This window comes from Neolamprologus multifasciatus, chromosome 8 (assembly GCF_963576455.1).
Source record: "Neolamprologus multifasciatus chromosome 8, fNeoMul1.2, whole genome shotgun sequence".
NCBI classification, from domain to species: Eukaryota; Metazoa; Chordata; class Actinopteri; order Cichliformes; family Cichlidae; genus Neolamprologus; species Neolamprologus multifasciatus.
Genome location: NC_140446.1, coordinates 15369637 through 15395046, shown reverse-complemented (window position 1 = coordinate 15395046; position 25410 = coordinate 15369637). Strand labels below are relative to the sequence as shown.

Sequence of the window (25410 nt, the reverse complement as noted above, 5' to 3'; positions counted from 1 at the left end):
CCTGTATCATAAAAATTTGTATCATAGTGTCTGCTGTTTTGGTGTTTGCTTGTTTGTTTTTATTTTGTTTTATTTTGCGAGTTGGTTATTAGATGCTGTTCCAGCCAGCGAATACCCTGCCACCCTGCCCTCTCCTCCCTGTGCCGCAAGCAGCAGGCGCACCTCGCAAATGGAGGGCGCCCTTACTCCCAGCAAATGGGCGGCAGAAAACCAACCCATGCCATCTCCAAAACGCTCGCTGATGTCGGGGCAGCATGAGTACCAGCAACTTTTTTTTTGGAGATGCCTGTGATGCCACCCCCACCACAATGTCGCCCTGGGCAACCGCCCATGTGGCCCTATCAAAAACCGCCCATGTGGCCCTATCAAAAACCGCTAGTGAGTAATAGTAGTTCCTCTCACGTGTTCAAGTGCCCTGTTCCTTGGAGTCTTTTTATGCTGATTGAATGTTGTTAGGAAGCCAATTGACTGCACGGGTGTGGTGTCAAAGCTAAATGGTTAACTACTCTATATGCTGTCCTCACTAAAGTTTGTTGCAGGCAACGTAATTTCAGCTATATAGCTAGCTTAACATTCTTTATTCACAGCACCTCATCCTCCAAGAAACAGGCTGGTGGTTGTGTTTGGCAGGATTTAATGATGAAAATAAAGTCTCTCTCTCTTTCTTTTTTGTAAAACTGTACAAAGTAAAGGAATACAAAATGTTCCATTACACTGAGAGAATAACATTGCTCCAGTAAAAGATACATAACCACTAGGGGTGCAATGATACACAAAATTCACGGTTCGGTTCGGTTCTATACTTTGGTGTCACGGTTCGATATTTTTTCGATACAAAAAAAATGTTCATGGCTTTTTAATTTGTCATTTATTAAAATTATAAATATATATTTTAACTCAAAAGTACAGTTTTTAAATTTAATGTTGCTGAAACAACAAAATAATAAAAAATAAATCTATCTGATCGAGAAATCACTCATCTTTGGAAAAGAGAGTTTATTACAGAGAAATGGCTCTTTCCAAAATAAAAGCTATACTATACGCTTCTTCTGGGCTATATTCTCAGCAGCATATTAAACATATCAGGTCCCCATAAGGAGAATCATGTGCTAACGGCTGTCTAAATGACGCGGGTAAAGTTTGTAGCACGCGTGCTTCTTGTTTTTGTCTGCTTCCACCTGTCTTTGCACTAGGATGATGTCGGCATGTGCAGTCATATTTGTTGTGTTCCCACTAGTGCTGTCAGCATTAATCTCGTTAAAATGACATTAACGCCATAATGCGGATTGCCCCCTACGTGGGGCTGGACGGCGTCAACATGTTAACAAGCTAACTGCGCTAACGCACTAGTTCCCACCAATTGAGCATTGCGTGGCACATCCGACATACTGTTTTACTTTTGTCCATGACACGCTTACCATCAGGGTCATGCTTCACATGAAAACCAAGATAGTTCCAAACGCCAGATCTGAATGAGGGTGGGGGAGGTTCAATTTCGAGTAGCGTTGAGGCAGTTGCCATGTTACAACGAGCTTAGCTTCTGTCTTGCTAGCTTGTGCCGCGCTCAGTGGATCTGCACTCGACAGTGCAGCCTAGGCAGAGTAGTCGAACGCAGATTCACTGAGCGCTCAACACAGACAGCATCGTCAGAAGAAAAGTTGATAAAATAAATTAAATTAAATAATTTGTATTGTTCGATACATATGCGTACCGAACCGAAAGCACTGTATTGAACGGTTCAATATCGATACGAGTATTGTTGCACCCCTAATAACCACAAATGAAGCATCTGCTGAAAAAATACAAGCATCTACCTGCTTCAATATGATTTAACCCAAAATAGTGTCAAAACTTACTAATACACATTAAGTGTACAGGAACTTACAAATGAAGCCGATACTGTGGACTTTAACACCAGGATTGCAGAGATTGCCATCAGTTGACAATCTTTTCACTGGAGCAAAAGAGCACACTACTTCCTATAGACCACTTACTCTTAGTGATGTGTCGGTCGCGAACGAAACGGCTCTTAGATCCGGATCTTTGGCGTGTTTTTTTTTTTTCTTTCTCTCACCCTCTCTCTCTCTCTCGCACTTTTTTTCCGCTTCACTCCACAAGCGAGCCTTGTGCTTTGCGCTGGAAAGAGGGGGGAGGGGCGGTAGTTACACTCGCAGTAGCACAGAAACAGAGTGGGAGGGAGAGAGAGAGCCGGGACAACAATGTCACATTAGAAAGGTATAGTGATCATCCACAACTATTTTCAGTTGCGGATGATAAAGGATTCAGAAAGTTTATTCATGGAGGCCCATATGACAGAGAATATGCATGTTCTTTTTGTTTTCATATCGTAATTTATATTTAATTGTGTTGTAGTTTGCAGTGTTTTGTGTTGTTTCACTTTCAGCTAAGGAAAAAGCTGAAAATTTAAATAGTTAAAAGTTGAAATGTGAATAGTTGATTTTTGTATTATATGATTTATTTATTACCTTTTATGTGGAGTGAATAAATAAAAGTATATTTATGGTGGCCCCTGGAGACAAAACACGTAAAAACTCAGAAGCACGTTCAAACCCCGAAGCACGTACAAACTCCAAAACTCGTTAAAACGTAGAAGCACATAAAAACTCAAAGCACGTACAAAAGACAACAGAAGTGCTCCAGGATGCTAGGCCCAGTGTTGAGCTTTTGTTACCTAGTGGCTACACAAGCCAACGACCGGATTTGGTGTGTGGTAGTAACATTGACTGTAGAAAACATGGACGACGCGACCCCGCCTCCTACCATTGTGCAAAAATGAAGCCAAAATACACCGCTTGTGGAGGCTGCCATCTTGCAAATTTGGAGCCAGAGTCTGCGCAGTAGTGACTTGAGGTGGGGTGACTGTGTAACGCTCCAGCCCACACACTCGCTGGACGTGACCGCAAACACGCCCCCTACACTTTTTACGTAGCCCGGCTGCTCGAGTTTTTTTGCTGGTTTACCGCGACTGACGACTCGTTTAATTAAGGTAAATACAACCATGTCACTGTTATAAAAAAGACATACAGCTTATCATCTTATAGTTCTAAAATCACTCTGTTGTTAATTCGTTAGCTAGATTAGCCGCTAGCATACGCACTGTGTTGGAGGCTTGTTGCTAGCTAGTTAGTGATGCTACACACCTGCTACTCTTAATAGTCTTCAACACTTGTGTTTTTTTTATCCATTTTTAGACAGCGATGAGATCAGCTGCACACTCTACAGAGGCCCAGAGTTACTGTTAATATCAAAAATATAATGCTGTCCTTTGAGATTTTAACATAAGACTGTGAGTGTAATGGATCTAAAACTGTTTAAATCTTCAGAGCCGTCTACATCCTGGTAACATGGAGACTTTAAAAACATCAGCAGAACGTTTCAGTAGTGTAGTCTAATTTGTTCTTTTCATTTAATAATAGAGTCCATATTATATCAACAGCTACATTCACCCTGGAGAGAAACTAGTGAGGGAGACCATCAGGACCAAGCTGGGTTTCCTGGGTCCAGAGGTTTGGAGAAACTTCTTCCCTTTCTTTCATCACAGCTGTCCTGTGCCATAAGTTCTGTTGACCCGCTGTAAGAGGCATAATTTAAGAAACACCAGGAAGACAGGAAAAACAAAACAAAAAAAAAAAAACTGTGGAAAAATTCCAGATGACAAGTTTGTAGTTCAACATACAAGTGACGACCTTTGACCTTCATCAAGTTTTATTTAATTGTGTTAGAGAAAATCTCATATGCTCTTCATGCAGCTGAGTACATCAAGTGTTTAAAATGGAAGCTGTGCAGGTCTGAGATCAGCAGCTTTGTGAAACACCAAACTGAGGTCCTGTTAATGCTGATATATAGTGACACAGTTACATGAGTGATTAATCCTTTGGGGTTTTTTTTGTCTTTAACTTAATAAAACAGCTGCAGCTTTCACTACAGCACGTGTGGTACTTTAACCTTTGTACTGTTTTCATCAGTTCATTTTGCAGTTAACATGTGAACATGCAGCCCAGAGCGTTTCTCTTGATTTCTTTAGTAAATTAATTCACCTGCACAGCTAAACAAACCCTGACAGCCAAGTGCTCATCTTAGCTAGCTAGGTCTCAGGAGCTAGCTAAGGACGGTAGTTACGGATTAGCTTACAAACACATTTAACTTACCGAAAAAGTGCAGCGGGGCCTCGGGTCCTTCTGTCGGGTACTCCAGTTTACTGAAGAACACCTCAGGCTGTCAGGTTAAAACACTCGGTCGTGCTTTCGTAGAGTAAATGCTGGGCGTCCTCTCAGAGCCTACGCTCTATCTGCTATTCGCGAACAGAGATACGCAAGTTTCTCCGTGACTGCAGCTGTCAGTCAAAGCTCTTATGATGACGTTTCACCCCAATTTAACATCACCGCTGTAGGAATTAGAATCAAACTTATGGGAAAGGAGACCCCTTGAACATCAATCAGCGTGATGAGAACTATTGAAAACAAAAGAAAGAATCTTTGGAAAAAAATTATCTAAGGAGAATTAATTTATTTTAGTCTGACCCCAGTCCCATCCGCTAACATGGAGGAGGCGGGGTTTATGACCTATACTGCAGCCAGACACCAGGGGGCGATAGAGACGTTTTGGCTTCATTTTTGGGGAGCTGTCGCGTCGTCCATGTTTTCTACAGTCAATGGGTAGTAACAGGTAAACGAACTTTTTTTTTTAAAATTATTTGCCAGCACAGGAACAGAGCAGGAGGGAGAGAGAGAGAAAGAGAGCCAGGGACAACAATGTCACATTAGAAAGGTATAGTAGGCACTTTAATTTCAGAGAAGGGTAGACAGAAGTGCATAATCTGTCAAAAATGTAGCAATATTTTATAATTAACCATATATACTATTTAATCTAATCAGAAATCCTGGCCTACAATCTTGTTTATCCAAGAAACTGTTAAATCTGATAATCATTGCTTGGTCATTTGTAATTATATAAGACAGTATAAAGAATTGTGAATCATCTGTATGTCACATTATGGCAAAGTCCTTTCAAAAAAGATAACTTGTGATGGCAATATGCTTTTTAACAAAACAACTAGTAAACATTTTGGAAGCTAATCAAGGGGAATAGGACTTATTGTTACAAGATGATGTTTATAGGCCACATCACAGCTCTTTGCTTTGGCTCTCGGAGGAGGTGGACGCACTTTTTCTCCTCTCCTCTCCCTTATCTTCCCTGCTTAGTTCTTATGTCCTTGTCTAGTCTCGTGTTTTTTGTATTTCTTTCCCTGGAACACTCTCTCACAGTCTGTTTCTAAAACCTAAAAGAGAATTATGGATTTGATCAACTGGTCTCTGAATGGTATTGACACCCTTTTCTCAATGAGAAGTCTGGGCTCGGGAGAGCCCGAGTGCCCTGGAGGGACTTTCCCTGCCGGATACACGATGGACGGTGGCAGACATGGAGGATTGTGTGCCTGGCGGGACTGTCGATCAAGGACACTGAAGATATCTACCTATTCGGAACCATGATAACAGGGTTCTTGCTGATCGGAGCTGGCTTGGCCCTGGCTTATCGGAGAATTAAGAAAGCGGAAACGGCTGTTCAAACCCCCCCAAGGCTGCCCACTGGGATTGAAACGATGGCGCAACTTCTCAGAAAGGGCTCACTGAGTGCAGCATGGTTAAGAGCTTGGAGGCGCTTACGGCTGCAGTGAATACTCGCGGCTATCCAACGGGAGATTGAGAGACCAGTGTCGGAGTGTTAAAGAACAGCTTGAAATTCTCATGAGTTGTTGCAAAAGAAAAATTACCATCATAATCCGGCTACCCCTTCGGCGCCAGCTGTGGGCTCAAGGCTGGAGCCGAACAAAAACTCCCTGATAACGACTGTGTTGAGTCTGTTCCTTCCCATTCCATGCAAGGCCACCTGGGTTGGCTGGAAGACTGTTTACTTAGCATGGCAGGGTGAAGGACACTGTCTCAGCTGAACTATGGACACGCACACACATAAATATACTGATACTGATAAGCACTCACTGACGCATCACCCTCCCTACCCCGGATCCAACGCCATCTCCAACGCTTACCTCCCCTCTGATGTGGACATCGGGTCAGCTGGAGGCGCAGTCGAAGATTGCAGCGGTCCCAGATCAGATGTACACACTGGAACACTTTCCCATGTTGCTTGTCTGTGTTTATTGTGCTATGGTGTGTTGATATCTGTGCATTCCTGTATTATCCTTTTGTGTTACACATTTCGATGTTTTTTTCCTCGCTACTTTTTCTGACCTGTCTCCCCAATGTGATGTTTGTGTATTGTATGTACGGTTGGCAAGGTCTATCATCTCGGTTGTGGGCAAAAGACCTGCAACTGACAAATAAAGGCTATCTCATCTCATTAGCTTTAAGAATTTGTAAACAGGATCTTATCATTAACTTTCAATAACTTTTTTCGCAACCATAGTGACATTCTTTACTAATATTAATGGACCTTTCGCCCTAAAATCAAATTTACTCATTTTTCTGTTTGCTAGCTGTAGTACTCGTTAATCCACATTGTTTTAGTGTGAGTTGCCCAATTTTAGTGATATTGACTGTACAAGCCTACCTTTCTCTTGTTTCACATGGTACTTAATGCTTAGTAGCAATGTCTTTATGTAGACTTTGTGTAGCTTCATGTAGTTTTTCAACAAGGAAGAGATCTCTACAGCTAATATCTCCCAAAACTAGGCAACTCACGACAAAACATTCTAGATGGATAAACAGCAGGCCAATGTGTGTCACTGCGGGGTATGCAGGTGTGTTGAGAGAACATACCAAAAAGCAGACAATGAGAGAGAGGACACTGAACTTAAAACAAAAGCGAGCCTTTATTCTGGCTGATGGCAGGAGTAAAAGAAAACAATGACAATGTGTACAGCAGATTTTGATGTGATCTGTCCCTCTAACGCAAAACACAAACCTTGTTTTCAACAGAAGTTAAAGATGCGGTCATTTTCAAAGAATTTTAAACAATAAAGAGTCCTTGTGAAATCTGAGCTAACATACAACTAAACCATCGGAAAATTTAATTTGTGACTGCTTACTATACGGCTGAATATATCAAATGCTTCAATGACAAATGAACAAAGACAGAATTTATGAACTCAAGGATAATCATACATATAACAATTACAGCTGTAACCATTAGTACACTCATCAAGTTCAAATGATGTCCATTTCAAAGTAATTGCTGGAAAGGAAATTGTTGAACTCGGTGCGAAATTCAGGATAAGAACTGTAAGTGCATGACACTTCAAGGGTAGCTCCACAGGTGTGAGCAACAGGCCTTCTGTTGAGCCCAGTTTCAGCATTAAAGCACACCAAATTTTGTCAACACATATCACAGAAGATCCTGTGCAGAAGCGCAGGATTTTTTCAGCTTTGGTTTCCTCAGCGTTTTTAACATAACGCTGAAGATGGTTAAAGGTTGTCTGTTCTCCATGAGACAGCATCAATTTTGTTGTTTCAAATAGCTGCACTAGTCTTTTGCCTGTGGCCTTCTTTGTCTCATACAAAGACAACACACTTTCCTTGTCTGACAGTTTCAGCTGCAGACGTGCCATGGGTGTGGAGAAGCAATCCATTACATACTCTTGGAGAATGGCCTTATGGGCCATTGTTTGAATGGCAGGCTGCATGTTGTTCTTAGGTGGTAGGAAGTGGGAACCCATCCTTGTAAAAAGGTCAAGCAGGTCCTCTTCATCATTTTCATCCATTGTGCCTTGGAGAGCCTTCTCAACAGCTGATCTCTCAACAGGAGGGAGATAGTTGAGAAACGATGCAATCAGAATGTCTACATCAACTGAGTCCATTCCGTGGATGCAGGCTAAAATGAAAGCCTTTGACAGCCTCACTGGAAAGACACCATAGTCTAGTAAGCCTTTCACCCATATCTGCCCAACTGCTTGCCATTCAGTCTGGCCTCAGCCTTGGAACTCGTTTATTTTCACCTTCACACTGTTCCAAAAATTGCTCCCAAAATGCAGTGTAAACCTCCCTTGACACCCCAGCATCATCAACAGCATTTTCCTTTACAAAGTTCATCTTTAAAGTCTCATTCATAATGCTACTGTCCATAATTACAGCCAAACGATCATCAACAACTTTTATCCTGCGAATTGATACATGTAGGGGGCTCTGTGGGTCTCCTGAATTTGATGGGGAAAGTTGGTTGCTTGAATCTAAAGACAAACCTTGTGCGATGAAATTCAGTCCATGGTCCTGAGTAAAAGACAAAATATGCACATTCCATAAGAAATGCAAATGAATTGTACAGATTACACAATATCAATGTTCTGAAAAAGTTTGACATTTATTTGTCTAATTTTAGTGGGCTGTACATTCCCAAACCATGGTTGCACTGACAATTTATATATAACATTAACATTTTGGCCTGATGGATGTCCTCGTATGCCTCACAGAAAATTATACAAGTGTTCTTTACATGCTCATACATGTATGAGAAGACTCACTTCTGTGCAAAAAAGGTAGAGAACACAATAGTGACACCAAAACAATGTGTCATTGCTGTGTTATGTAAATAATTTGATTTCAAGACTAAATTTCCTGTTTAATCTTATCTTAATGTTAAACACTGGAATTGTCTCTCAACTGACAATATCCTTTTAATTCAAATGGACCCACAAACTGCCATATCCTCAGAAAATAGCATGCAATTTTGGCATCTCTACAGTATGTAAAGATAGGTGTTTATGGTTGCCTGAATTGATCCATCTTACCTGTGCAATCTGGGGTGCTTCCTCCTGTATTGACTGCATATGGGGTGTGGGCAAGCCATTAGCTGAAGACAATGGGAGCAGGAAACCATCCATAGGTAATCCATTTGTGTCGGCATTCTGAGAAGGAAGTATTGCATTAATTGACAACAGACACCTTAACCCTTCAAGATTAGAAGACTCTTCTTAAATCTTCTACCTTGGCCTATTCTAAATCATGAATGTTCTTAAAAAGTTTGCAAAATATGTCAATAGGTCTTAAGAAATAGAAAAAAGATACACCTCTGTAGTGTTGGACCCAATAAACATATGCTGGAGCGAATATATATTGACAACAGAACTTTTATTTGATGTTGTGGTTTCATTGACACAGACACTCCCGCTCTCTCTCTGCTGTCACGTCCGCTCCCCCTCCGACTGTCACTGCCAACATATAAAGACACACAATCAATGTCAGATCCCAGCACACCTGTTCACCCCGCCCCTGCGCCGCCCCGGGAGCTCACTGTGTCACCCCTCCTCTGCAGCTGGCCAGAGACCACACCCACGCCACACATCCCCACCGGCCGATTGAGGCCGGGGCCCATCCGGCCGAACCTACCCCCCCGCGAGCGGGAGAGGAAATCGGCCACGACCATCTGCACACCCGGCCTATGGATCACCTTGAATTTAAAGGGCTGCAGAGCCAGATACCACCGAGTGATCCGGGCGTTGGCATCCTTTATGCGGTGGAGCCACTGCAGCGGGGCGTGGTCTGAGCAGAGGGTGAACGGGCGGCCCAGGAGGTAGTAGCAAAGGGAGTCGACCGCCCACCGGATTGCCAGGCACTCCTTCTCCACGGTGCTATACCGTGACTCGCGGTCCGTCAGCTTCCGGCTGATGTAGACGACCGGCCGGTCAACTCCCCCTACCTGCTGGGACAAAACGGCCCCCAGCCCTCCGCTCGAGGCGTCAGTCTGCAGACAAAAAGGGAGGGAGAAATTAGGTGTGAACAGCAGCGGCTCTCCACAGAGAGCCCGCTTCACCTGCACAAACGCCGCCTGGCACCGCTCCGTCCACTGGACCAGATCCGGGGCACCCTTGCGGGTGAGATCAGTTAGGGGGCTGGTCAAGTCCGCGAACCCTGGTATGAACCGCCGGTAATAGCCGGCCAGCCCCAGAAACCGTCTCACCTCTTTTTTCGTCTTGGTACGCGGGCAGGATGCAATTGCCGCCGTCTTATCCACTTGAGGTCGCACCTGCCCGCCCCCCAAGTGGTACCCCAAATACTGTACCTCCCTCCGTCCAACCGCACACTTCTTCGGGTTGGCCGTGAGCCCCGCCTGCCTCAGGGACTCCAGCACCTCGGCCACACGCTGCACATGCTCCGCCCATGCTCCGCCCATGCTCCGCCCATGTGTCACTGTAAATGATGACGTCGTCTAGATAGGCGGCAGCATAGGCAGCGTGGGGCCGCAGCACCCTGTCCATGAGGCGCTGAAAAGTGGCAGGGGCCCCGAACAAGCCGAACGGAAGCGTAACGAATTGGTACAACCCGTACGGAGTGGAGAAGGCCGTCTTTTCCTTGGACTCTGCAGACAGGGGAATCTGCCAGTAGCTCTTGGTTAAATCCAGTGTCGTGAAAAAGCGAGCGGTGCCCAACCGGTCCAGGAGCTCGTCGACCCGGGGCATGGGATAAGCATCAAAACGTGACACCTCGTTCACTCTGCGATAATCGACACAGAACCGTATAGACCCATCCTTCTTCACCACAAGAATGATGGGGCTACACCAAGCACTGTGTGATTCTTCTATTACTCCCAACCTCAGCATTTCCGTCAATTCCCGGAAAACAATTTGCCTCTTATGTTCCGGCAGCCTGTAGGGTCGTGAACGCACCGTCACGCCAGGCTGCGTCTCAAAATGGTGCTCTATGAGAGAAGTACGGCCGGGCAAGGGGGAGAACACGTCGGCAAAGCGCTGTTACAATGCGGCAACATCCGCCCTCTGGGCCTGTGTGAGATGGTCACTACAATGGAGGGAGGCGGGGATGTTAGATTTTGGCGCCTCCGGCCCCAACTCATCTCTCTCTCTTACCAGGCTCACCAGAGAAGCGGTCTCCGGCTCCCTCCAGGCTTTGAGGAGGTTGAGGTGGTAAATCTGCATGGCTCCGCCCCTGTCCGACCGTACCACCTCATAATCAACGTCCCCCACTCGCCGTCTGACCACGAAGGGTCCTTGCCACTTGGCGAGTAATTTAGAGCTGGAAGAAGGAAGCAACACAAGCACTTTATCTCCCGGTAAAAATTGCCCAAGTTTCGCCCCTCGGTTGTACAGGCGTTGCTGCCGCTGCTGGGCCTGGAGCAAATTCTCCCGTGAGAGCCTCCCCAGTGTGTGCCACTTTGCTCGCAGGTCCAGCACGTACTGAATTTCACTTTTCGCAGGGCTCGGACCTTCCTCCCAGTTTTCTTTAATCAGGTCGAGCACCCCCCGCGGCTTCCTGCTGTACAACAGCTTAAAGGGAGAAAATCCCGTGGAGGCCTGGGGCACCTCCCGCACTGCAAACAACAGAGGGTCTAACCAGCGATCCCAATTGCGTTCATCCTCGCGAATGAACTTACGAATCATGGATTTTAAAGTCTTATTCAGCCTCTCCACCAGCCCGTCAGTCTGAGGGTGGTAGACGCTGGTCCGAATAGATTTAATACCCAGTAATTCGTACAGTTCCCGCAATGTGCGCGACATGAACGACGTGCCCTGGTCAGTCAGTATTTCTTTCGGAATACCGACTCGGGAGATGACCTGAAACAGTGCCTGCGCCACGCTCTTCGCTGAAATTGTGCGCAGCGGCACTGCTTCCGGGTATCGCGTTGCGTAGTCCACCAGGACCAGCACAAAGCGATAGCCGCGAGCACTCTGGTGAAATGGTCCGATGAGATCCATGCCAATACGCTCAAACGGGATCTCCATCAGTGGTAATGGGCGCAGTGGCTGGTTAACCAGCTGGCATTCTGGGCACGACGCACACCAGTGGCGCACGTCGGCCCAAATGCCCGGCCAATAGAATCGTGCCATTATGCGCTCCAGAGTTTTCTCACCACCCAAATGCCCTGCCATGGGGTTCGAATGAGCCGCCTGGAAAACCGTTTCCGGCGGCTTTGCGGCACCAGCAACTGTGTGCGAATCTCATCAGTGTGAGTGTCGCGGCTCACTCGATAAAGCCGATCGTTCCGCAATTGGAAATAAGGCTAAGTTCGCGCAGCGTCAGGGCGCACCAAGCGACCATCAATATCCATCACTTGGTCATAGGCTGAGTGTAGGGTGTCATCCCGAGACTGCTCTAGTGGAAAATCTTCTGTGGGGTGCACAACGGGAGGCAGCGGGGCTTCCGTGGAAGTCCCCGCCACCTCCTCCCCCCCAGAGTCAGTGTCGGTCGACCCCACGTCACCGCTGAGCGCCGCGCAAACGTTACATAAATTTACAGACCGCGATCGCATCCCCGCGTACTGCCCCAGTAAGCTGTGGAACCCCGGCCAATTCGTACCTAAAATAAGGGGATGCGACAGGCGCGGGCTAACCGCCGCCTTCACTCTATGCATTTTGCCCCTGAATTTCAGCAACAGTGACACTACCGGGTACTTGTGAATATCCCCGTGCACACATTTAACCTCCACCCAGTTAGCCTCCAACAATGCCCCGGGGCGAACCAAACTTTGGTGGACCAGGGTCTGCGTGCAGCCCGTGTCCATCAAAGCATGGCGAATACCCCCTTGACACCTTACCGGCACGCGGTACGTCCCTCCTGGACCGGGGGCGGGCGCTGGAGCGCCGGCAACACGGAACACCTGCCCACACTTCCAGCAGTCCGGCCCCGGCGTCTGTGCGGCTCCCCGTGGCTCCGGGGCAACCTCGGCGGCCGCCGGGGTTCAGGCAGGAAGCAGCGGCCGGAACGGGTTCCTGGGGCTCCACCCCGCTGCCTGCTCCGTTCACACAGGGCCTCCGTCCCTCCGCTGTGACGCCGCCGCCGGTGGCCTGGGCGGCGGAATACGGGCGCTCCGCCGCGGCTCCTCACGGCTGGGTGCCGGTTTGGCCGCCAGATGGTCCTCCGCCAGCGTAATCGCCGCCGTCAAATCTGCCGGGCGGTGGCAGCGGACCCAACGAGCCGTTGCCTCGGGCAGGCCCCCCACGAACTGCTCGAGGACGACCATATTCAGCATCCGGGCCTCCCCAGCCGAGGGGCCTGGTCGCAGCACCTCGCTGCCGCATCCTCCAGCTGTCGAGCCCACGCAAACGGCCGCTCCCCTCCCGTCATCCTGCTGGCCCGGAATTGACGGCGGTAATCCTCCGGGGAGAGACCCAAATGATCCAGCACCGCCCGGCACACATCCTCAAACACCCCCCACGAGCGGGGGGGGGGGGGGGGGGGGGGGGGGGGGGGCAGGCTCAGCGCCGCCGTCTGGGCCTCGCCCGACTAGGGTTGCCAACTCCCTGAGAAATAAATAAGGGACACCTCGTGGCCAGGGCCGGGCAACCCAGTTGTCTTCACCCTTCCCAGTGTGGTGAATTTTTTAGCTCTTTTTTTGTGTGTGAAATTATTTTTTTAACCATTTGACTTGAATTTGATTTAAGTAGATGCGTATTCTTTGTGATATCAAGACATGGGAAACAAAAATCATTTAGGCATTTATTTTTAGCTCAAAATGACAACATTAACACAATAAAACAGGTCTCTTTCTTAAACAGAAGCCTGTCATGCTTAACTTTTGAGAATAAAAGTAAATCTTTCTTTAAAAGAACTCTGTCCTGTTCAACTTAAAATTATATAAATTAATAGAAAACAATAGAAAGAAAAATATTCTTGTAACAGTGCACATTTAGTGCATTTAGTGCAATTGGCTTCAGTAGAGGCATTATTTCAGCTTTTGCTCCCGTTTGTAAACCCACTTGTTCCCATGATTACGCATCATAACTCATCATCATTATTCATCTATGTATTACTTTTATGTATTACTCATCTATTTGTTGTAATCGATCCTTGCAGTTGTTTATTACACAAAATAAATTATATTATCACACTTCTGGCCACATAGCGCTGATATTCACTGCACATGCCCATTTTAACCTTAACCAGAGGGTTTAAAAACAAACAAACCAGTGTTTACATACCATATCTGCTTCTGCTGTGGCCTGGTGGACAAAACTTGGTTAAGGGTTCCCCGAGCTTTCACGCCCCTCATGTTCTTCATGTGCCCACCATTAGAAGCATGCCTATGGAAAAAGTGCGCCAGCACACAGTGCAGTGCGCTTTATTGGTGTTATCGTGCACTTTTCCAGCCAGGTGTTTTCCTTTTCCCATTCTTCCCTGTACTTTTGCAGCCTTTTTTTCTTTCTCTGAGAGGAACAAACATTGCTGGTCTAATGCTGGGCTTACACTGTGCGATTTGTGGCCCATTTTGAGCCGATTTTTGAGTCGTGCGACCAATTTGGTGATCGGCCCGATATTGGCCTTCATCGTGCATCGTGTAGTATACGTGGGGTAACGAGAAGCGATTAACACCTCACGACCAGCTCCCGATCATCAATTGCTCGTGTGGGTGTCACCGCAGCCGCTCACACTGCTCACGCGCAAACACGTAAACGTCGGTGAAAAAGACGGAGCAGCACGGCTGTGCAGCGTGTGATCTGGACACAAGCGATGGAGGCACAACTTGTAGAACTTTGGAAAGCTCATCCGAGCCTTTTCGATGTGGCATCACCAAATTATCACGACCACAACAACCGTGAAAATAGTTGGATTTACATTGCTGCTCAATCACAGCTGCCTGATCAGTGTTTTTCATTAGCAATTTAGCAAAGTTGATGGTGGTGTGTGTCTGTGTGAGTGAAAGACAGAGAGGGAGAGCGAGCGACAGATTTTCTGTTATAACCTTCATTTTATGGAGGCACAGTGTGAGCACTCGGGTCGCATCAGAGCATCGGGCGGTATAGTGTGAGACCCTGCATCGTGACCTACGAACTTATAACCCACGCGAGCCAATCGTGCAGTTTGAAAATCGCACAGTGTTTGCCCAGCTTCAGGTGTACTGTCGTCTGAGACTTGCACCGCAGTGTCGGCGTTTGTTTCCCAGTTGGCCATGCTTTTTGTTGTGGTCATCTGTTGTCTTCCGGTATTTTCTCCGCAAGCGACCTTTCCTCAACCAATGAGATGAGCGGTAATCTGAATTGTCATACTCGAATTGTCATAAGTGCGCTGTCAGCTCATTGGTCACAAAGCAGGAGCGGGGCTGGGAATTATGTTTTCAAACAAAGCGTTAATTACATTAAAATTCATAGATTTATAGATTTTGATTCTCACTGTATTACGGGACAAAGTGCGTCACTTTTCAGCTCAATACGGGACGTGTACTTTTGTTTCTAAATACGGGACGATTCCGTTTTTTAAGGGACGGTTGGCAACCCTACGCCCGACAGAAGCGGCAGCAGCCGGGCGGCCCATTCCTCCTCCGGCCAGCGACAGGCCACCGCCGTGGCCTGGAAAGCCTCGATGAAAACCAGCGGGTCCTCCCCATCCCTCATCCGGTGCAACGTCACCGACAGAGGAGGGGCGGGCGCCGGTGCAGCCGCATTCCCCAGCAGCTGCCCCGGAGCTGCGGTCTGCTGCTCCGACTGCAGGCGAAGCAACGCCAACTGTTGGTCCTGCGTGGCCGCCTGACGAGCCGCCATCGCCGCCATGTCCATCATCATTTGGCCCAAGATCTGCAGCGGTTGGGCGGGCGGCTGGGCGGCTGGGCGGGCGGCGCCGCCGCCGGGGGAGCAGGAGGAGCCGGCTGGGGACCGGACATCGCGCCAGGGTTTCGGCACCAGTGTAGTGTTGGACCCAATAAACATATGCTGGAGCGAATATATTGACAGCAGAACTTTTATTTGATGTTGTGGTTTCATTGACACAGACACTCCCGCTCTCTCTCTGCTGTCACGTCCGCTCCCCCTCCGACTGTCACTGCCAACATATAAAGACACACAATCAATGTCAGATCCCAGCACACCTGTTCACCCCGCCCCTGCGCCGCCCCGGGAGCTCACTGTGTCACCCCTCCTCTGCAGCTGGCCAGAGACCACACCCACGCCACAACCTCTTTATTTTCAGCCTACATGTCTCACTTACAAGAGTAAAAAGACATATTACAGTGGAATTGTACTTATTACTACTTAATGTTGTATTATCGCTGCAACAAAATCAAGTTTTAAACAAACAAGAGATGAATTCTGATTAATAGAAATTGAGCAAGTGTTTCACAGTACTATAGGTTATTTCTTTTAAGATCCAAAAGAATAATATTACAGAAAATAACATACATTCTTAAATTTTGTCCAAGCAGGAATGCATGATCAGCTTTTTGAAAATCAGAACTATGCAAGTTATTGAATTTGAGTATTAATAAATTTCCATATTTTGTAACACTTACATAAACCATATCAACCACAACTGTCCATGGTCTTACCTGTCTGAGATCCTCACTGTTGACATAATTCAGGGTTATCACGACTGTGTCATCACCATCTGCTCTGACAAGATCCTCTTCAGGATTCCATAGAACTGTATCTGCTTCGTCTATGTCTGGAAAACGAAATTCCAAATCTTCTGGAAGTTTGTCCCGGGACTCTAGTTTGAAGGATTTGTTAGGAACTATACTTGTCAGATCAATAATTTCAGAGCAGTGGTCAGGGAAATCATGATCACTTGAGTCAGTCTGCTGCCGCTGTCCCACGACAGTGTTTTTAATGTCTGTTGGGGTTGAATGCATATGATGTGATTTTCCTGGACTTTGTGTTGTCACTGCCTCACAGAGTGATTTCAGTTTTTTTGGATTGTGTTCCATCTGGAAATTGTGAATCTGTGAACCAGAAAACAAACACAAGAAACAAACGAGCATAATTCAATTATTTTTTTCAGCAGCCAGTCATTTAGTACATGTTAATGAATACAAAGCTGTAAGTCTTTTACAGATGTATTAAATGTACCTTACCACACAAGTCGACAACAAATTCCTGGAATAATTTCATCCTACAGAAGTGCAAGTATTCGTAGATGTACATAAAGCACTTGAATAAGACAACTCTTTATTGCCGTTGCACAGTCATACCTAGTACAATAGTACAACAAAATTAGAAAATGTCGCATGTTACCACCAAGCACTACTAAACACAACAAAATACAGTAACTTTAAAGTGATCATTATTTGTAATAATAACTTTCTTATTTTAACAAACCTGTTTGCCAGTGTCACTGTCAGATGAATCCCCATGGTCAAGTAGATCTGGGACAAAATCATCTGTCTCACTGTCAAATCCAAGTAATGTCACCGGTGAATCTTCTTCAGTTATGCTGACAGAAAAATCCTCTTCAGATGAGGACTGAACTGTTGACGGTGTTTCATCTTTCGTGCAAATGTAAAATCTCAGGAGCTTCAATTTGGTTTGTTCATAAAGTTTGCCAACAGTGTCATCCAAAGGAATCGGATTTCTTTTAAAATCACAGACATCAATGACAAAGTCTTCAACTCTCCCTTTTGGCGAGTTCTTATCTGGAAAAAACAGGTCCTTTCCAATTTCCAAAATCTTAGCTACAGTTGTAGTTTTTTCCACAGTTGCATGTCTTGTTCCTCCACCATTTCTGGTTCTCACTTGACGGTATTCATTACTACTTAAATTAAGCCATCCGATTTCTATTTTTCTGCAGGTCTTCTCTCCTGCAGTATTTCTCTGTCTTGCCATCCCCTTCACCTTGCATGTGGAACACACCTGATGAACCACACAGCACTCCTTTGGTTTTTGATCTTACTTTCCGTGCCGCAATTTTATCTCTTAGGTTCTGCAGAAGAGTCTCTTTATCTGTGCTGTACTCAGTTTGTTGACAGAAGGACTGGACAGCTACTCTGTCACCATATGTCCTTATGTATTTTGCCATTTGTCCATCAGTCTTGATGGACAGCACTGCCTTATCCACCTGCAGACATAAAACATTAGAGAAATGCTATTAATATACTTTTATTCTAGGAAGCCACACTAGCACACATGGAATACTAACTGTATTAGAAATAGGGTTCTTAATTACTGTTCATGATCATTATCAAAAGTTACTTTGTCAACTTGTGTCTTATTACTTTACTATTGCTGTGTTAGTATTAGTATAGTAATAGTAGTAGATATTTATAGACTACGTTACTAAAAAATATTTTGCTAGTAAGGTATAAGTAAGGTAAGTTCCACCAAGTATTTTGTGCCACGGTGTCCATGTTACCATGGTAATGGCACAGCCAGATAACAACATCCAAATTCATGGGCTGCAACCTCTTTTTCTTTTTTAACTTTATTTATCACATTTTAGACATACAAGCTGTGTCCAAATTCATGGGCTGCATCCTCCTGAGGACGCTTTTGTATTACGTCACAGCGATGCGCCGAAGGCTGTCCAAATTTGTAGACTCCCCCGAATGCAGCGGACAAATGCGTCCTCCTTTTCACTGAAGGATGGGTCGGGTGTGTGCTTCGTGGCCCACCATATCCCAGAATTCATAGCACGGCTCAGCCAAACTCCAGTTTCCGGTAATGGCAGCCGCTAATAAGTTTTAAAATTACTGTTATTAATCTTTCTGGGTCACAAAATAAACTTTTAACATATTTTCAGGCGAGAACGTGGGGGTGTAAACTTCAAATATCTGCTCGGTTTATCAAGATATCGCATATTTGCAAGTGCTTCGACGTTTTTGTTGACGTCTGTTACCCACCAGCTCGATAGCTAGCCGAGAGCTCGAGGGTCACTGAAGCCGCCGAGAACGGCACAACTCCCAGTACATCGTTTTCAGATCACCACGGACTTTTGCTACTCAGGTTAAACATAATATATTAAACACTTAGACAACCTAAAATGCTATTGTTTGGCTTTTTTCAGTGTTTATTTGTTTGTGAGTAAGCCGGTTTGGCTGAGATTAAAGTTATTAGATTAAATTAGATAAAATAAAACTTTATTAATCCCCCGGGTGGGTTCCTCCTTGGTTTTTACACCACTGAATAAAACAGAAAACTGATTAAGCAGAAGTGTGAGATGGTCGAGAATTTACTCCAGTGTCCAGTTATATTTTAGATAGCAAGGAGCAGACGGCCGAGTTTATTAAACTACACTGAGACAGCGGTGACGCTAATCAGAAGGCTAGACCGTCCAATTTCCCCAGCCGTTTACTTCCGGCCTACCCAACCTTCTGAGGACCTGGCCCACGTAGACCACGAAGCCCGAGTCCTCAGGAGTATGCAGCCCATGAATTTGGACATGATTTGAAATTTCAAAACATATGTGCACTTAATGAGTTATGTTTAATGAACCTGAACATATTTACAAGAGTTAACATTAAAGGCCTGCATATACGACCTCAGTTTTTCAACAAGTTACTTGCCTTTTGAACTGCGGTGTTTAATGCTTTGTTTAAACGTATTTTGTCTTGTTGCATGTGCATGATGTCCTCTCTTGACCGCAAGAAATGTTCCAAATCCTCCTCCATGTCTGCACCCTTCAACTGAACCGCTATCAAAAAGGAGCAGGATCTTTTGCGAGATCTCGCAAAAGTCTGTCTTAATTTTTTTTCTCCCATGTCCCCTGCAGGGCTCCGTAAAATTCTCCTTTCACACTGTGGACAGTCTATTCTTTAGGCTCAGAGCTTGAGGGCCCTGTGCAGTATCTTTGCTCTTCCTAGGATTGACCCTTACCGGATACTGATATCCTGGTTGTAAATGGAAGTGACCAGATTTGACAAGAAGGCTACATCTTTGACACACACGCACGCACATGTGCAACAGGTTCTTATAATTTTATTAGAAGAAACTCGTCTCATTCACAAAAAATTAAACATCAAATTTCAGTTCATTACAAAAAATTTTTACATGCAAAAAAGAAATTGTGAATTCATACATGAAGGAAGCATTAATCGGATAACACAACAATATTAAGTAGCTCATTATCGCATTATATTTGGACATGAATGTCCAGGTTTCTCATTCAGTTTGAATAGACAACTCTTCAGTAATTCATACTTCAATTAACCAAAACAGATAAAAAAAATGAGACTAATCCTCAAAATCATGCCACCAACTTGATATAAAGTAGCCACAATCAGACATGACTGGTTTATGACTGTTTGTACTGTAGTCTGATACATAAGATTCATTACATACAGTAATTATAAAATACATTTAAAAACATAAACCTGTCATTGTACAGTGAGCCTTTCTGATTTTGTACTAATAGTAGCGTCTTCCATCATCGTGTGTGTAGTACGGGTTGCTGTGGCCTTGGTTCTGAGTATACGGGTTCATCCTGGGTTGATTCTGGGCATAAGAGTTGTTCTGAGGTTGAGCCTGATCGTATGATTCATCATATAACCGCTACAGAGGAAAAAAAAGAGAGAGTGAATTTGATGCCAAACACTAAGAAACCAAAAAGCCTGATGAGGGTATTTCTTCTCTATACAAACAGAGACATACTCACCGAGCCACTGTTCATATGTCCAAAGTTTTGTCGGCCGTTGCTTGGTTTCATCTCCAGGTTGGTCCTGTTGTCCAAGCTGTTGATGGTGGTGGCAGCTCGTGGGAACATGGGTACCCCACCATTCTGAAAACCTGAATTGCCATTGGCTGACCTGTTAAATGAGACTCCCTGGCTGTGGCCAAACTTGTTGCTAGCCACTGGTTGTGTGGCAGGACTCGGGTTAGTGTAGGATTTTTCCATTTTTGCACTTTTGCTCTTCTTCGAGATTTTATTTGATTTTCTGAAATCACAGCAGTAAAATAATATTAGAATTCACTATTGTGTCTGTCAGGCATAAACAAATTCTCTTGATTTTAAATGCATTTGCATCTAAAATAAAGCCTAAATCAAAATGAGTAAAAACACTTTCTCACATTTATGGGGGCGAATGAAAGATGTTATTGTTATTGGTAAGAAACTTACTGGGTAGCTACTACTGGTAGAAGGATGAGGGCTATGAGCAGCAGTCCTCCAAGCACAGAGCCCACAATTACCAGAATGAGCTGCCAGTCTAATAAAACACAATGAAGAGGACATAAACTTTTATATTTTATCTTTTTTCTTTAAATAGCTGTCATTAAGTAACCATGCTTCTGCTTTCACTTTAAAAACATGCAGTATACTCACTTTCTGAGCAGTTAAAACCAGAATAACCAAATGAGCATCTGCAAGACAGGAAGGTTGATTTTAAGATTTCTATTTAAAAGCAACCTTACATCAATAGAGGACATACAGGAGGGGGAGGAGTACTTACTTCACACACTCATTATCCTTCAATTCTTCCCCAAGGGCACAAGTAGCTGTAAAAAAGAAAAATAGAGACAGTTTGTCGTTAGCTTACATAAAACACACAGACACACACACCACTTTGCTCAGGTAATCATCTTACCAATGCACAGTCTAGTACTGTAGTCTGTTTGCATGTAGCCTTCTTTACAGGTACAGCTGAAAGTTCCATTGCCTGCTTCGCAGTTTGTGGAGTGTTTATCACAGGGAGTGTCATCACACAGGTTCGTAACTTTAAATGACGGAGAGAAAAAAAGCCTCAGTACTCAAGGACATGTTTCGCAACATGTACAACAGTAAAATAAATGAATCACTAATATGCCATGAAATGAACCCTGGACTGAAATTAACAGCATGACTTCATCTTCGAAATATCATGATCATCAGAACATCATAACTCACTGAATTATAAATAATACATGTAATGGCAGCAGCTGCCCTGATTGTGACATCCATTATATTTTTATTACAACTAAATTACCTTTGACAGATGGTGGAAATAGTTTCATTTAGACAGAAGTGTAGATTTAGTACAAAGGATTCTGAAACACATCTTGTCAATTATATTCTTTCTGAAAACAAATCTATTCCTACTGTGAGTTTTATTCTAGCTACATGTCGACATAAAAGTGACTGAAACAACACAATGTGCTTGTCATGGTTGTGTTGTGTGGCAGGCAGGCAGGAAAAAGGACCCAAAATGCAGGACTCTCAAAACGGGACTGGAACTCAAAACGCAGCTTTATTGCTGGCAAAACATCCTCATAAAGTAAAACTCAAAAAAGCAAAACAAAACCAAGACTCACAACAGAGGCGCTAGAGGACTGACCATGACAAACACACAGCATGTTGAGGGCACAATACACGAGAGACCAAAACCAAACACGGGGCTTGTATACACAGGGGAGTAATTAGGGAATGGGAAACAGGAGGGAGACACAGCTGGGAGAAATTAGGCTAACGAGACAGGGGAGAAGTAAAACTGAACACACTGACATCAGACATGGACATGACCCTTCAAAGTAAAACAGGAAACAAGAAATAATTTACTAAGACAAGGACTTGACAGAAAATATAACCCATAATACACAATCAGACCAGCACAACTCAAGAATCAGAACATAAATATAATGAACATAATCTAGAAAAACACCAAAATATAAGAAACAGAAAAAGCTGGGTCAAAATGACCCAGAACCGTGACAGTGCTAGAATACAAGTAACAAACTTACTCTGAAAGGTCTTCTCAATCACGTTACAGCCCGTACACTCTGTTAATGTTTGTTCAACTTGATCATCTGTGATTTCAGAACTGGCCTCGAAGATGATCTGTACTGATGCAATGACCCCTGACACACGAGTGGTGCGCTGACTGTAAAGACAGAAATCACATTTAGTGATGATTGCATAATTTATTTGTGCAGTATAATAACATGTTAATGTACATTGATGTGAAACAGGCTGAAAGATTTTATAGTAAAAGCTGTTGTCAGTCTGAGACTTACAGGAGTTTCAGCACTATAGATCTGGAGTAACCGTTCTTCTTGTTATAAGCTTCATCCAGCTGTGTTTTCAAAAGAAAATATGTTTTGCTCAGTATGAGTATTAAGATTGATTAAATAACTGATGAAATTGTTTATAGTATAACTTGTAATGTCAAGTGCATTTTCAAAAAATGTCCATAAAGACACATTTATTGATAGAGAATACTACCTAATTACTTACCTCAGCAATGATTTCATTAGCAGTTTCTATAAATTCCTTTGATTTGGTGTCTGTCATTTCATTTTTAAATGCTTTTTTCACTTGAAGAATTCCAGGGAAGACTTTGGCTGAAAACAAGAAAATATCAGAAGAAAGCGAAAATCTAATAAAATTATATTTTATATCTCTCATTTTCTTGCTGAAAGGAGGGAGATTGATGCCAGTCTCTTACAGTGTCTGTCTGTTAAATATCAAGCTACATCTAGCAGGTACTTAACTAAAATTAAGACAGGAGGCTAGCTGGGTTAGTCTCAGACATAAACCCCAGAAAAACAAAAAAAACAAAATCCAATTTGTCATTCTTACACTTTATTTTTGCATGGATAAAGTAAACCAAATCTAAAATGTTAACATTAAAATGTATTTCACAGATTGCATTAAGTTGGCTAAGCCAGGCTAACAGTCAACATTACTCACTTGCTGTTTATGTCTGACTAAACTGATTGGGAGATAGCTAGTTCAAGAGGTACATATTGTTTTGAATGACCTGTCCTTCAGTGATCTACTAATCTTCCTCCAGCCCACGTAGTGTTATATACTGCTATATAATCTTCATTCATGTCACTGTTAAATAAAGTAAAATCTTCATAGCGGCACACAAACAAATACTTACAACGTTCACAACTGTTTGAAACATTGTTGTAGGAATCACCAGCGAGGCACAAGCATACATATGTGTCATTATAACGGACCTCACAGGTGCTTCCAGTGCCACAGGGATTTGGGTTGCAGGGATCTTCAAAGTGAGAAACAAAACAGGTGCGAGTACACACACACACACACACACACACACACACACACACACACACACACACACTTGTATCACTGTATGAGCAATATAACATGTGAACATTTGGATCCAGAGGTATCAAATTACCTTTAAATAAAGTCGTTGGTGTTGCAGTAGTTGCATCGTCTGGTGTTGCAGTAGTTGCATCGTCTCCTGAACCTGAAATTTCAGGATCTTCTGCTCTTGTTGAAGAGGCTAAGAGTTGTGTTAAAATGCAGTAGTTAGTATATGATAAACTTTGTTCACAACTTTGAAATTTGATACCCAGGAAGCAAGCCAGAGAAAAAAAAATTATATCGAAGTTATTAAAGCAGGATCATATAGTCTATGTTTAATGATGCAAGACATCATTAAAGAGCTAAGTAGGGTCATTTCTCAGTCTCAGTAAGAGAGCACCCGCAGTGACACAGACTCTACATGGAAAACATAAAGTTCACTCAACCATCATTTAGGATTCAGACATGTAAAGCATTAAACAGTTTGCAGGATCTGAAGTGAACAAAGAGACTTCCTTGATCGTCGCCTTGCCAGAAGGATGTGGTATAACAACAGGGTCATAAAATAATAAAATGGTAATGTCAGACTGTTGACATGAACACACTGATCAAATTTGCTTATATATGTGCTAAACCAGCTCAGATACACAATGGTTGCAAAGGAAGATGTGCAAGTTAGACCATTATTAAAAACATATGAGTACTGGACAAGTGTATAAAATTTGTATGGAAGCAAAACAAAAGGGGAAAGGAACTAGTAACTGTTAATCATGAAAATGATATTCTCATATTCAAACTAATATGAGATATTTCGATTGGAGGACATTTATCCAGGCAGTCTTACGTCATGGGTAGCCCTCCATTTTGCTGTCACAGCCGTAATCTTGGATCAGGAATGACTGCAAAGTCTTAAATAAAATAATCCATTTATCTACTATTTACGTAAAGCCTATTAAAGCTCCACCTGTGTGCATAACAGTTTAGACTGAATTAAACTGAAAGCTTAATTAAATAAATTTAAAAAACAACTATATTAAAAGGAATATTTCCTCTCTAAAGTTTATCTGATGTTTTAATTTGTTAACATGTGCTCTACCCTTTCACTCTATTATACACTATCAAACTGACAAAAATAAGGATTTTAAAGTTGTTTCAATAAAAGCAGGCTACTTACCAAAAACGGCTACAACAAGCCAAAGGACAGACAGGAAGATGAATTTTTGAGCCATTGGAAGAATCAAAAACAACTTTACCACAGGGAGAAAATAAGTTAGTGAAGGCCAGAAGTGGCCGAGTCTGTAGTTCTCTAAATCTTTGAGCTTAAAACTGCCAATTGTTCTCCACTGGCGGTTTTAATCAGCAGCCACTCCTCCTGTAGTGTGCTAAGTGCAGGTCACACCCAGAGACGATGACCAGGAAGCCCACCTTTCAAGCCTTTTATCTACTAATCAATTTTCCATGACTTTATGCCAGCTGGGTTATCTAATTGATATTTTAAAGGCCAGTCCAGACCAACATGGTGCTGATCACAAACATATGCGCTCTATGAAGTGCAGAGAAAAATGATTATTTTAGAATTAAAATTACTGTGGACCATTTGGATTTATTGGCAGTTAAAACCAAAGAAAGTGAAGAGAAGGAAGAAATTCACAAAACATTGCCCCAAACCTTTTATTTTCAGAATTTTTATTTGTATTTTTCTATGCGTATGCCTTATTTACAGCATATATCATAATTAAACCCATACAGAATGAAGATA

At 43.7% G+C, this 25410-nt stretch overlaps 1 protein-coding gene and 1 pseudogene across 2 annotated transcripts; both read right to left on the bottom strand.

The window, feature by feature from the left end:
• Positions 1 to 6761: 6761 nt before the first annotated feature.
• LOC146512717 (uncharacterized) lies at positions 6762 to 19448 on the bottom strand (annotated as a pseudogene). The gene is made up of 4 exons (XR_014875750.1): positions 19230 to 19448; positions 17009 to 17746; positions 16240 to 16632; positions 6762 to 8243 (listed from the first exon to the last, which is right to left on the bottom strand). The product of XR_014875750.1 is annotated as an uncharacterized LOC146512717 (transcript).
• Positions 19449 to 19599: 151 nt separating this feature from the next.
• Positions 19600 to 24989, bottom strand: LOC146512716 (mucin-13-like). Its single transcript, XM_085170658.1, has 12 exons — positions 24826 to 24989; positions 23743 to 23850; positions 23479 to 23601; positions 22827 to 22933; positions 22607 to 22665; positions 22334 to 22473; positions 21205 to 21333; positions 21070 to 21115; positions 20943 to 20980; positions 20739 to 20826; positions 20277 to 20556; positions 19600 to 20173 (listed from the first exon to the last, which is right to left on the bottom strand). Exons 1-12 carry the CDS (start codon positions 24878 to 24880, stop codon positions 20030 to 20032), a joined length of 1317 nt encoding a protein of 438 aa, XP_085026784.1. The 5' UTR covers positions 24881 to 24989; the 3' UTR covers positions 19600 to 20029.
• Between the last annotated feature and the right edge of the window lie 421 nt (positions 24990 to 25410).